Source organism: Crocuta crocuta, unplaced genomic scaffold (genome assembly GCF_008692635.1).
Source record: "Crocuta crocuta isolate KB4526 unplaced genomic scaffold, BGI_CrCroc_1.0 scaffold219, whole genome shotgun sequence".
Taxonomy (NCBI): domain Eukaryota; kingdom Metazoa; phylum Chordata; class Mammalia; order Carnivora; family Hyaenidae; genus Crocuta; species Crocuta crocuta.
Window position 1 is genome coordinate 926,246 of NW_027551572.1, and position 12,831 is coordinate 939,076.

The 12,831-nt window shown below is 37.0% G+C and overlaps 1 protein-coding gene across 2 annotated transcripts in view; it reads right to left on the reverse strand.

Moving 5' to 3' along the window:
- The window catches only part of SCN9A (sodium voltage-gated channel alpha subunit 9), a 101,099-nt gene extending 98,261 nt beyond the window's left edge, over nucleotides 1-2,838 (reverse strand). For both annotated transcript variants that reach the window (XM_077751144.1, XM_077751143.1), the window contains exon 1: nucleotides 2,581-2,838. In XM_077751144.1, coding sequence (XP_077607270.1) covers nucleotides 2,581-2,838 — 258 coding nt within the window. The remainder of the gene's footprint in view (nucleotides 1-2,580) is intronic.
- Between the last annotated feature and the right edge of the window lie 9,993 nt (nucleotides 2,839-12,831).

Consider the following 12,831-nt stretch of genomic DNA (forward strand, 5'->3'; position numbering starts at 1 on the left):
CTGGGTGGCTCAGTCAGTTAAACATCTGACTTGATTTAGGCCCAGGTCATGATCTCAGGGTTCATGAGATGAGATCAATCCCCACATCAGTGCAGAGCCTACTTGGGATTTTCCCTTTCCCTCTCTTTCTGCCCCTCCCCAGCTCGCTCGCTCTCTCTCTCTCAAAATAAATAAAGTTTAAAAAATAAATAAAAATACGGTATTTCTTCCTATCTCACCAGGTTATGATAAATATGTATGCTAATTTATATAAAAAGTCTAGTGCCTGACACAGAGATCCTGAATCCATATTAGCATTCTTCCTTTCTGTGCCAGAATATTGATGGATTAATTAGAATGCTGCGTAGTATTTCAAGGGGTTCTCTGGTACTCTGTTTTTTATTGCTGTGCTGTCAGCCTGTTGTGATGTGAAGCAAGTATTAGGTACTGCTATTCATAGCAATCACCAGTGAGCCAGATGTGTTTCTACTAGCAACATGTAACCTCATCATATTTTATATTTCTCAAGATATTTCAAATATGTTCTCTATTTTACTTTATTTGCTAGATGTCTAATCAAGAAATATTTCCTTTCAGTTATATCTTAAACAAATCAAACCATTTTTTAAATGGACTTTATCTTTCTTGGCCTTTCAAAGTCTACAGGTGCTATGCGGCAAAGCACTGTTGGAGAAAAGTTATAGAACTGCCAATCTAATACTTTAGAGTTTCCTCTTAGTCAACTTCACCTTCAACCTGGTTGTGTCCGCTACTGTGTCAGGAAAGCTGTACTTCTCATTTTTTCAACAGAATAACCTTTACAGCAGGTGTTTCAAACTCTCTTCCATTTCCCTAATGTGAAAACACCTTCTCAGTTCTGCTACTCTCAACATTTGACTTGCAGGAGACAATTTCCATTCCTGTGGTGTGGAAAATATTGACACCATGTAACATGGATTTCCTCTGATGTGCCTGCCTTTACTTCAGTGTATCAGGACTCTTAAATCCAACCTCTGTTTGCCCCCTCAAGTCTCAGTAAGACTTCTCTCCACCCCCCCCTTTTTTTTTTATAGTTTATTTATTTTTGAGACAGAGAGAGACAGAGCACAAGTGGGGGAGGGGCAGAGAGAGAGGGAGACACAGAATCCGAAACAGGCTCCAGGCTCTGAGCTGTCAGCACAGAACCCAATGTGGGGCTCAAACCCACAAACCACGAGATCATGACCTGGGCCGAAGTCGGATGCTTAACCAACTGAGCCACCCAGGCACCCCACTCTCCATCTTTTTTTTTTTCAAGTTTATTTAGCTATTTAGAAAGGGGGCGGAGAGAGGAAACCCACATGCAAGTGAGGGAGGGGCAAAGAGAGAGGGAGAGAGAGAACCTCAAGTAGACTTTGTTGTCAGCACAGAGCTCAATGCAGGGCTACAACTCATGAACTGTGAGATCACAATCAGAGCCTACCTCAAGAGCTGGACACTGAATGGACTGAGCCACCCAGGTGCCCCTTCTCTCCACTTTTCTAATGCAAATACAATCTGGACTGTAGCTTGTATCTTGTCTATTAACACCTGCAACTAGCTACATGATTCTAATCCTCTGTATTTTTCTGAGAATTTTTTTTTTAACTTTCAAGGTGCTATTTATATCCTATATTTTAAAAGTTTTCAATTTATTTGTTGCCTCAAGTGCCCATCTTCCTAGTGGAAAACTTTTCAAATTATTCTGCATGAATGTACTGCTACCCACTTCCTCTTTTTATTTGCCCTCTACCACCTTCTTGCTTTCCTTTCCATCCGCTAACACAAACTGCTTGCAAAAAACTTACCAGCTCATCCTCTTTGTTCGTTTTAATCTCCTTTCTTTATCTTCGACTTTCTGAGTAATTTTGTGAAATACTTTATTGAACAATGGAAACATTTTCTGATTTATGTCCCACCTCTCTATCTCAGACTCCTCTTTTCAACACCGTAAATGACGCAGAAGCCTAAACTCCATTATTAGTGGAACGATCTTGGAACATATCCCCATAAATTCGGTTGGCACCCGCATACGAACGCATTCTGGGCCTATCTCCAGGTCTTAGTTCTCAACTGACAATAATTCTGTTCCTACAGGTATGCATCTATGTCATGTCCCAAAAGGCAGAACACTGTATTGAGCATTTTAGAATATTAAGGATATCAAAATAATGTGTCGGCGACAGAACCAGTTTGGATGAAAAATTAAAAGTACAAATTCTGAATATCCATTACGTAACTGGGTATTTTTATCATGATGTGGCTTTTCACTAAATTCCACTTAATCTCAATTTAAAATATCTCTCTGTACAGGGGCACCCGGGTGGCTCAGTCGGTTAAGTGTCTGACTTCCGCTCAGGTCATGATATCACGGTTTGTGGGTTCAAGCCCTCCATCGGACTCTGGGCTGACAGCTCAGAGCCTGGAGCCGGCTTCAGATTCTATGTCTCCCCCTCTCTCTCTGCCTCTCCCCACTCACACTCTGTCTCTGTCTCTCAAAAATAAATAAACATTAAAAAAAATTAAGTATCTCTCTGTACAAAAGAAGCAGAGACTGTGCTACTGGGGTCACAATAAACTCACCTTTTTGTCTGCATAGTAGGGGTCCAGGTCTTCCAGGGGCTCTGACACCATGCCTGGTGGGATGTCCCCATAGATGAAGGGCAGCTGTTTGCCAGCCTCCAAGTCACTGCTTGGCCTTGGGCCTTCTTCATCATCATCTTTCTTTTCTTCTTTGGGTTCCTTTGTTTTTCCTTCAGCAATACGTTGTTCAATGAGGGCAAGAGACTGTCTTGTGAAGTAGACAAAACTCTGAGGTCCTGGGGGAGGTAACGTTGCCATCTTTTCATCCTGTATATTTTATTTCCCCTTCAGCTCCTTACATAAAAGGCCTAAGTGGAAACAAAGAAAGAAAGTAGTAGGTGTTTGCCAGCCAGAAATGGCACATTACAAGAAATAATATACAAATTTTTTGGTTTCAACTACAAGAAGTAATGTGTTCAGTGGATTATTATGTTAAATTAATATTTATTAAGTGACTACTATGCTCAAGGCTTATTTTCCATGCTACCTAACCATTTTTATTTAAAAATTTGATCGTAACACTTCCCAGCTTCTAAAATTAAAAAAAAAAGCTATTTACTTTTTATCTGCATTTACTTTTAGTGCTCTTGAATCAACCTTCCTTACTTAAATTTCTTTATGACAGTGCTTCTTTATTTTTTAATAGTTTATTTTATATATTTTGAAAGACAGAGATAACAGGGGAGGGGCAGAGAGAGAGGGAAAGAGAATTCCCAGCAGAATCCATGCTGTCAGCACAGAGCCAGACATGGGGCTTGATCCCATGAACCATGAGATCATGACTTGACCTGAAATCAAGAGGCAGACGCTCAACCGAGTCAGCCAGGGTTCCACAACAGGGCTTCTGAGAGTACCACTCTCTAGGTTCTCCTCTTGCCTCTCTGATCACCTGATCCTCTTCTGTCTTAATCTCATAACATGCTCACAACCTCTGCTTCTCTTTCTTAGGGAAACTCATTTCTATGAAACCATGTGGTGGAAACATTGTTTTATCCTATTTTGCATATTTATATTATCACAATTACATATCCATTTACAAATCAGAACTTTTTTTTTCATTTTGAACTAAAAACAATTTGGAGAAATGTTTTAGGAAGAAGAAAGAAAAGAAATTTGGAAAATATTTGTGACAGATTCTATTTAAAAAGTAAAAAAAAAAAAAAACCCCACTATGATATGCATTTAAACTATGACTTCCCTAAATAACATATATATGTATACAAAACATTACAAAGCCCACAGAAAAGAAAAATGTAAAATGAAAAAGTCAATTTCTATGTATTATTACTTTGAAATGTTTTAAATAAAAAAGCATAAAAATAATAGTTCTTATTTTAGAAGTAAAAATCTAATTATTCCAGTGAGTCAGGCTAACTTTGTGNTGAACAGCTGGAGAAGCTGTATATATAGTAATATCACCAAAGCTGGAGGGAGAGTGACCCATAAAAATTTAGCAAATCACAGTGGTGACACCACAGATTACAGATTCAAAAGAAGAGATGGAAGAAGCTAAAATTATTCTTTACCAGGATTCTATTTCTGTATCGAACAAAATGAACTTTATGTTTAGAACAAAGTTGATGACTCTTGCCCTCGATTATTTGGGCACAGTATAAGAAAGACCCTTATCAGAAGTCTATGTATTTTAAAAAAGACTTTAGTAGCCTTTTAGAAACAGCACCAACATCAATATGAGAAATAAGGCAATGAGTACAGTTTCCACTTGGGTTTAGGATTCCCCCAACACATTTGGAAATCATACAGGTGAGGGGAAGAGTATCTTCAGGGCACACATACCTGGTCTCTTGGAGAAAAGATGGCTGGACAACTGGCAGTTTTATACTCCCTACATTCAACTGGAAATGCTACCTCCTTCAGGAATTATTTGACAATAAGTAAGTAGATGTCATGAGCTCAGATGTCCAACTCCTAGTTCCATACCGCTTGTTTCTTTTTCCCTTCTTTCTCTTCCCCTCTTTCTCAATTCATGTACACCTTTAACATACATATTCTGATTCACTAAACTGTACATGGACACCAGGGCTGGTGGGTTACTCATGTCCCTAGTACCATGCATGGGAGGTATTTTCCTGGACACTAAGAAAGACACTAAGCCCAATCAGATTCACAACCCAATCAGATTCCATCATTATCTTCTAATTTGGAGGGTATAATGGAAGTCACTGCCTCCCATCTGGATGATGGGAATAAATAATGTGTACAATTTTTTTGAGGAGAATTTTGCAATATCTATCAAAGGCCTTAAATGTGTTAATTCATTTTTATTGGCAAATAACCTCCCTTATAAGATTTATTCAAAAGCAATAGTCTCAGATGTCCTCAAACACCTATGAAGATGTTTACTGCAATGTTTCCATACTGAAAAATTATAATAAATCTAAAAGTCTGACAGAGTTTCAGTGAATAAAAAATGAACATATAATGAAAAGTTGAGCGGCATTTCAAGAATTTTTAGGGGCCCCAGGATGGATCAGTCAGTTAAGCAACTGACTCTTGATCTCAGCTCAGGTCTTGATCTCAGGGTCATGAGTTCAAGCCCCATGTTGGGCCTTACACTAGGCATAAAGCGTGTTTAAAAAAAAAAAAAAGAATGCTTTTAAAGACTATTTAATAAATTCCAGAAATCTTATCTGGATAACTAATATGTGTGTTACACATACAAATGTGTATTCATCTCAATTTTTTAAAAGTACAGTCTGAAATTAAAGGCACAATGTTTTTATTTTTCCTTAAATAGTTTATTGTCAAGTTGGTTTCCATAAAACACCCAGTGCTCATCCTGCAAGTGCCCTCTTCCATACCCATCACCCCCTTCCCCTCTCCCCTCCCCTCATCAGTCCTCAGTTTGTTCTCAGAATTCAAGAGTCTCTCATAGTTTGCCTCCTTCCCTCTCGCCAACTATTTTTCCCCTTTTCCTCCCCCATGGTCCTCCGTTAAGTTCCTCCTAATCCACCTTTACATGTAAACATATGGTATCTGTCTTTCTCTGCCTGACTTATTTCACTCAGCATAACACCCTCAAGTTCCATCCATAATGCTACACATGGCCAGATTTCATTCTTTCTCATTGTCATGTAGTATTCCATTGTATAGATAAACCACATATTCTTGATCCATTCGTCAGTTCTTGGACACTTAGGCTCTTTCCATGTTTTGGCTATTGTTGAGAGTGCTGCTATGAACATTGGGGTACATGTGCCCCTATGCATCAGCACTCCTGTATCCCTTGGGTAAATTCCTAGCAGTGCTATTGCTGGGTCATAGGGGAGTTCTATCGTTAGTTTTTTGAGGGACCTCCACACAATTTTCCAGAGGGGCTGAACCAGTGTACATTCCCACCAATGTAGGAGGGTGAAAAGGCACAATATTCTTAATGAAGGTTATTCACAGATGAGGGAATATGGGTAATTTTTATTAATTTTTATACCTTTATTTTTCCAAAAATTTTTAAAATGTTTATAATTTTTGAGGGAGAGAATGTGAGCATGGGAGGGGCAGATAGAGAGGGGGGCAGGGGATCGAGTGGTCATACATCTTTCCAGTCAAAGCACTGTCAGGTTCTAGTTCGTGACAATGGTCTTATCCCATGTTTTATCATCCCCTAGCTTCCAAATTCCCATTGCAATGTAAACAAAGAGGGACAGGAGGGAAAAGTTTCATGATATCACTGAAAACCAGAGACGACACTAAAGAGTTTTCACAAATCTGAAGAAAAGAGAGCAGACAAGTTTCCCCTAGCGAGAAGATTAGACCAGAAGCCACAGCCTACACTCATCTGAGAAAGTCAGAAGAGAGAAAAAACATATTTTTGTCCAGCAGAGAAGTCTTACAATTGGCCAGGAATTAAGTAGGTCAGAAAATAAGTTGACTAAGGATAATTCTACTCAACAATGTTGCAGGTCACATTTCCCCACTTCCTCCTCTATATTCAAATATGAAGCAATGAGATTTATCCCCAGGCTAAATTTAATCCCAGACTAAACAAACAAAATTAATCTCTGAATTAACTGAGATGAAATCACATAAGGTGTTCCTTTCCCATTTTTACTAGAAATAGGGCAGGTTAATTTACTGCCTTTTTCTCATGTATTTTGAATTTTTATCTTTTTTATTTCTTTTCTTTCTTTCTTTTTTTCTTTTTTAATGATAGAGACACGGAGCAGGGGAGAAGGACAGAGGGAGAGAGAGAAAATCCCAAGCAGGCTCCACATCCAGCACGGAGCCCTATGTAGGGCTTGATCTCATGACCCTAGGATCATGACCTGAGCCAATATCAAGAGTCACACACTCAACCGACTAAGCCACCCAGATGCCCCTATTTCTATTTTTTTTAAGTTTTGATTCACTTATTTTTGAAAGAGGAAAAGAGAGCATTATCACACATGAGCAGGGGAGAGAAAGAGATAGAAGGTCCTAAGTTAGTTCCACGCTATCAGCACAGAGCCTGACACGGGGCTGAATCTTATAAACTGTTAGATCATGATCTGAGCCAAAATCAAGAGTCAGATGCTCAACCGACTGAGCCACCCAGAGGTCTCCTGTACTTCTATTTTAAGTATATTAAATTTTCACTGAATAATTCCTCAAATTATTTTGTGAAGTAATTGGGTATAAATTATAAAGCAGTGTATCAAAAGCTGCTGTCTGCAAATGACGATCCACATGATATGAATTGATATGTCCTAAGAAAGAGTTCTGTGGCTAAATTAGGAAAATGCTGGTGTAGAAAACAAACTTAAATTTCTCTGCCCCTGGGCTATTAGGGACTTTGCACTTTTAGGGTTTGACAGAGTTGATATGTAGCAGACCCTGAATCTGCTAGATCACAGAACTCTTCTGTTGTTGCTGTTCTTTTTTGATAATGTTGGAAATGAAAAATTATGAAATGTTTCAAACACACGGAAAAGTGTAGAAAATAATAGATCTATTGTTTTGGACCTTTAACTTTTTTTTTTTTTTTGAAGAAATAAAAATACTCAGTTACAGTTGAAGCCCCCATCACTATTCTCAATTCAGTTACCTTCACTTCCCCACTCATTTCCCCAGGGGAACCTCAAGTTGTTCCAAAGGAACCCTTTGTATTTCACACGTTAATTTCTCCTGTGTTGTTCAGAAGACACTTTAGAAACACTGGTTTGAAGAACAAAGTGAAACAATTGCTAAAATGGTTAAACTGAACCTGTTTATGTAATATTAATTACCTCTGTGCACTGTGGCTTTGCTAAATTCACTTATCTGCCCTGGTATTTTGGTAGATTATTTAGGATTTTCTATCAAGGTGGACTTTTCTTGCCTTTGCCTTGCCCATATCCTAAAATGCAGCCAACCAGATACATACACAAAGCTTACAGGCATTCCTCCCGGTCAAGGGAGGATTTGTTTGGGAAATAAACTCACATAAAGTCAGAAGCAATCCCGAACAACAGCAAAATAGTCTTTCATTCAAAACTATTAACAGATAATTAAGGATGAATTGGTAACCATAGATGACCAAAAATTTAAAACTGAAGGATTCAGATGAACAGATCAAACTCCTAACTCTAGAAGAAAGAAAAAATTAGCAAACAGCGTAACATTAAGGGGTTAAAACTAGTATTCTCAGAGAAATTTGAGACGATAATCTGTTACTGAAAAGAAAAGGCAATCAAAAAAAAGGAATCAAAAACAATAAAAATTCTTGGAGGAATGACCATCAAAATAAAAGTTTCAATAGAATATTTGCTTAAAAGAAATAGAAGTCAAAATTTTAGTTCCCTGTCAAAGGCACTTTACCCGGATGGGCACAAGTGAGAATTCTCAGGTGTGGATATGTTCTATACTTGATCTGTGTGATGGTCACATCACATAAATATGAAAAAAAAAAATTCATAGTGTCTATGTCTATTAGATTTGCCAATACAGTCGAGCATAAAATTCAGAAGATGTGGAATAATTTCGGTAGTCCCAGCATCAGTCTCAAAAGAGGGAGCAGCAAATGGAAGAGAGAAAATAATAAAAGAATTGATAGAAGAAACTTAATCAAGAGTCATCAGGCTGAAAAGTATGAAGGAAGTTCAGTTAAAAAGATAATTCCACTAATAAAGACAAGGTTTTGAAACAAATCTATGTATTAGACTCATAATCTATATATTAGGGTAAATTGGAGACAATCTGAAATTTATTTTGTTAATATTTCTTTTTCAAAGGCGTAACATGTCATGATGAAAACTCTCCCACAGGGTAAGGAACGTGTCTTCTACTTTCTCTGTTAGATGAAGATGGAATACTTTTTTAGGTACCATCTATGGCTAGCTTGCTGAATGTATGATTTTTAGTAATATCAAATTTCACTGAATCTGACACCAATTCCTCCATAATCGGTTTTAGAAATTGGCATTACATTATACTAACACCAAGAATCCATAGTGTGGAATTAACAAGACTATATCCCTCTATTTTCTTAAACATTATGTTTTAAAAGCTCTTTTCACTTCTGTTAGGTAACTGCAAGAAGGCAGTTAAGTGCCATTTGTCCCTACTGCTGCTAAAAAATGTGTATGTCAAAATAAAAGTATGCTCCATTGTGGTTCTCAACCAGAGTATAAAAAAGAATCATCTGTATAACTTTGNGGGCCTAAGCTTATTTACTCTTAAAAAGCATAATTTGGGGGGCGCCTGGGTATCTCAGTCAGTTGAGTGCCTGACTTTGGCTCAGGTCATGATCTCACAGTTCATGGGTTCAAGCCCCGCATCGGGTTCTCTGCTGACAGCTCAGAGCCTGAAGCCTGCTTCAGGTTCTGTGTCTCCCTCTCTCTCTGTCCTTCCCTGCTCATGTTCTCTCTCTCAAGAATAAATAAACATTAAAAATATTTTTAAAAAAGCATAAGTTACTGATGTGAAACTCCTTTTAAGAACCATTTTAAAGCAACAAATGCACTAAATTGAAAATATTTGGTGAATACGCATAACTTAGCAACCAGGTTTTATTACTTAGTAAGAGAAAACAAATTCAATTAAAGATGTCCAAAACTTTTTGGATTTTGTTTTACTGAAGACTAGGAATATAAAATATCAAAGTCTAAAAACTCCATTTTAAAATTGCAAGGATAAACATAAAATCCATTCAAGAAAAGCACCACATAATTTGAACTCTGAATCTGCTATGCTGAGTTAAAGAAAGAAAAGCTGGATTGAGGAGGAACAAGGGAGAATGAGAATGTTGAAGGATGGAAGGAAGATGATAAACCAAATAGGCAAAGAGAGTATAAGAGGAGAGAGAGGGATGAGAGTCTAACAAAAATGTCCTCTCTCCCTTAGTATACTTCCAGCTACGAAATCCAAGACAATGAAAAAGTAAAGCAAGTTCTTCGCCATGTTAACTTTTAGTTTTAAATCTCAATATTTTAAGTATCATTCATGTCACTCACATCACTTCATCCCTATGAGGACTGGAAACCCTATTCTTGTATCCTTCGTTCTCTCCATTTTCATTTGACGCATGCAATACTCCTCACTACAGTGCCCTATCTTCACTATTCCTTCAATCTGGTCAGCAAGAAGAAGGAAAACCCACTCCTATTGTAAAATAACCAAGAGTTACATCTAGTTTTTCCAAGTACTTATTTTAAAAAGCTGATCTTTTGTGGTGACTATAGTCAATAATACTGTGGTAAATATTTGAAAGTTGCTGAGAGAATAAATCTTAAGTCTTCATCAAAAAGAAAAGACAAAGAAAAAATATAACTATGTATGATGCACTAACTACTTATTGCAGTGATCATTTCACAATATATACAAATAAATATCAAATCATTATGCTATACAACTGAAAGTAGCATAATGTAATATGTCAATTATACCCCAATTTTTTTTTAAAGCCGATCTTCCAACTTTCAGGAGTAAATGACAACATCGAAAAAAATACAAAGATTAAAAAAATATATTAAGAACTAAAGAACTTTATGAATACTATTTAGGAGTGTATACACTTAAAAAAAACCAATTCTTCTATTTACATGAGTTTCTAGTTTCTTTTTAAATCTGAGTTTCTGCAAGACATTGAAAATATGACAAATTCCAAATGTAAAATAGGGGGTGCCTGGCTGGCTCAGTTGATTAAGAATCCAACTCTTGGTTTCAGCTCAGGTCATGAATTCATGATTTGTAGGATCCAGCCCTGAAATGAGCTCCACACTGGGAATGGGGCCTGCTTGAGATTCTCTCTCTCCCTCTCTGCCCCTCCCCTGCTCTCTCTCTCTCTCAAAATAAATAAATAAAATTAAAAAATGTAAAATAGGTAAAATCCTTCAGGGATAGTTAATATATACCATGAAGAACACTTGTATTCAATACAGAAGAAAAACTGTTCCAGTAGCTCACAGATAAGTAGTCATCGTGACCTTGTTCTACCCTTCATAGCTATTGACCCTGTCCAGATAACTTCTTGGAGCTTCAGTTTTCCTAATTTGAAACATGTTAATAATCACTGCCTCAAAGACTGGTTAGGACTGGGATGGTTAAGTGTGTGTAAAGTACTTACACACATGTGTCTGTAAGTGTGTGTAGAGAATTTTGCACATAGTTAACATGAAGAAATGAGTGCTTAGACACTCATTAGACACGTTAGTATTAACGTGTCCTTCCAATTTAATTCCTTGCTTAGGTAAATTTCATTATGCATCTGTAATTAAGATCTATTAATTTCATCAATCCTGAGGATATTTCAATTTATAGGAATTACGAGCCTTTTAAACATGAAACATATTTATAATATGTATAATATAAGCAGACTTTTGGTTTACATTAGTGATTCAAGTGCAAGTTCTGGAGCTAAAAAGCCTGGAGTTTGAATCCTGGGTTTGCCATTTACTAGCTATGTATGTGACCTTGGATATCCAAGTTATGCACCCCTTCAGAACCTGAAATCATTGAAGCATTTAGAAGAGAACCAGTTACTTTATAAAAGATAGTATTAGACACCGCAAGCAACCCTAGGATAAATACTGATTGCTCAGAGGTTTAGATTGCTACTGAATGTCCTTTAGTTAAGTAAATTCCTATTAATTTATCTTTGTTGCCTTGAACTTTGTATGAAGAGTCGGAAAATGTTGTTTTTTAATTAGACAAAGTTTTGTGGCTCAAGAGCTATCTTTTTTTCTTCATTTAATATAACTTTTTGTCAGTTGGCTTCCATACAACACCCAGTGTTCATCCCAACATGTGTCCTCCTTAATGCCCATCACCCACTTTCCTATCCCCATCAACCCTCAGTTTGTTCTCTATATTTAAGAGTCTTAAGAGCTATCATTAAGATTTTTTTCTTTTTTAAATTAAATTGGTATTTCTGAACAGCTCAAAAGGCAGTGAATTCTTCCACTTGGTTCACTTTCTGAGAAGCATTTAAATATCATTAATGGAGTCAATCAACAAAGTCCCTACCTTCAAGTAAGAAATATCACAGGTCGTCTCTATAGAGTTTTAGGGACTCTGGATGCCTGGTATGGCTGCTAATAGACTGTTGTTTGGAGAACTGTTTTCCTGGAGTCAAATATCAGAAGCAGACTCCAGGAAGCTGCTTTCGGGGATTCCTTTAGTTCTCTGGGTCCTATTTCATAGGAATACTTCCTGGTTCCTTTCACATAAGAATAGCTCCTGAGAGTGAGATTAGAATCGATTCCTGTACATGCTTGAGATCCAAATTGGGAATCTCCCAGAAATCACTTACGTGAACCCCAAAAACAATTCTTCCCTAAATGACTGAAAGGAAAAAATGTGGGCTGTGCTCATTATCTTACATTGGCAAAGGTCCCAGGGGCCTCTATTACTTCTTGGCCCCGTGGCAGGTACCTAATACTGAAACGCTAAATTGCACTTCCCAACTGATTTATTAATGTCAGAGTGTCAACTTTGTTGTGGTTCAGATAGGATTTATGTGTATTATGTCCATATAATTTTGTAATATGAATTATGCTTTGGTAATGATTATTAGCATACTTTGCCTTACATATGAAATCTACATTGAAAAAATGGAATTAGTTATTCTCTTAAAAGGTTTCCCATTGGATTCTTTTAGCAGTGAACTTTATTTGACAACTTTCAATATTTCTTGTAGAAAGCAAGTAATATTCAAATTTGTTTTACTGTGCTTAGAGGGATTAAGGTAGGATTAAGATTGAATGTTTCCATATTTCAAGGAGGAGAAAATTATGCATTCATAACTCTGTAATAACGTCAGTTTCTGTTTTATATTCT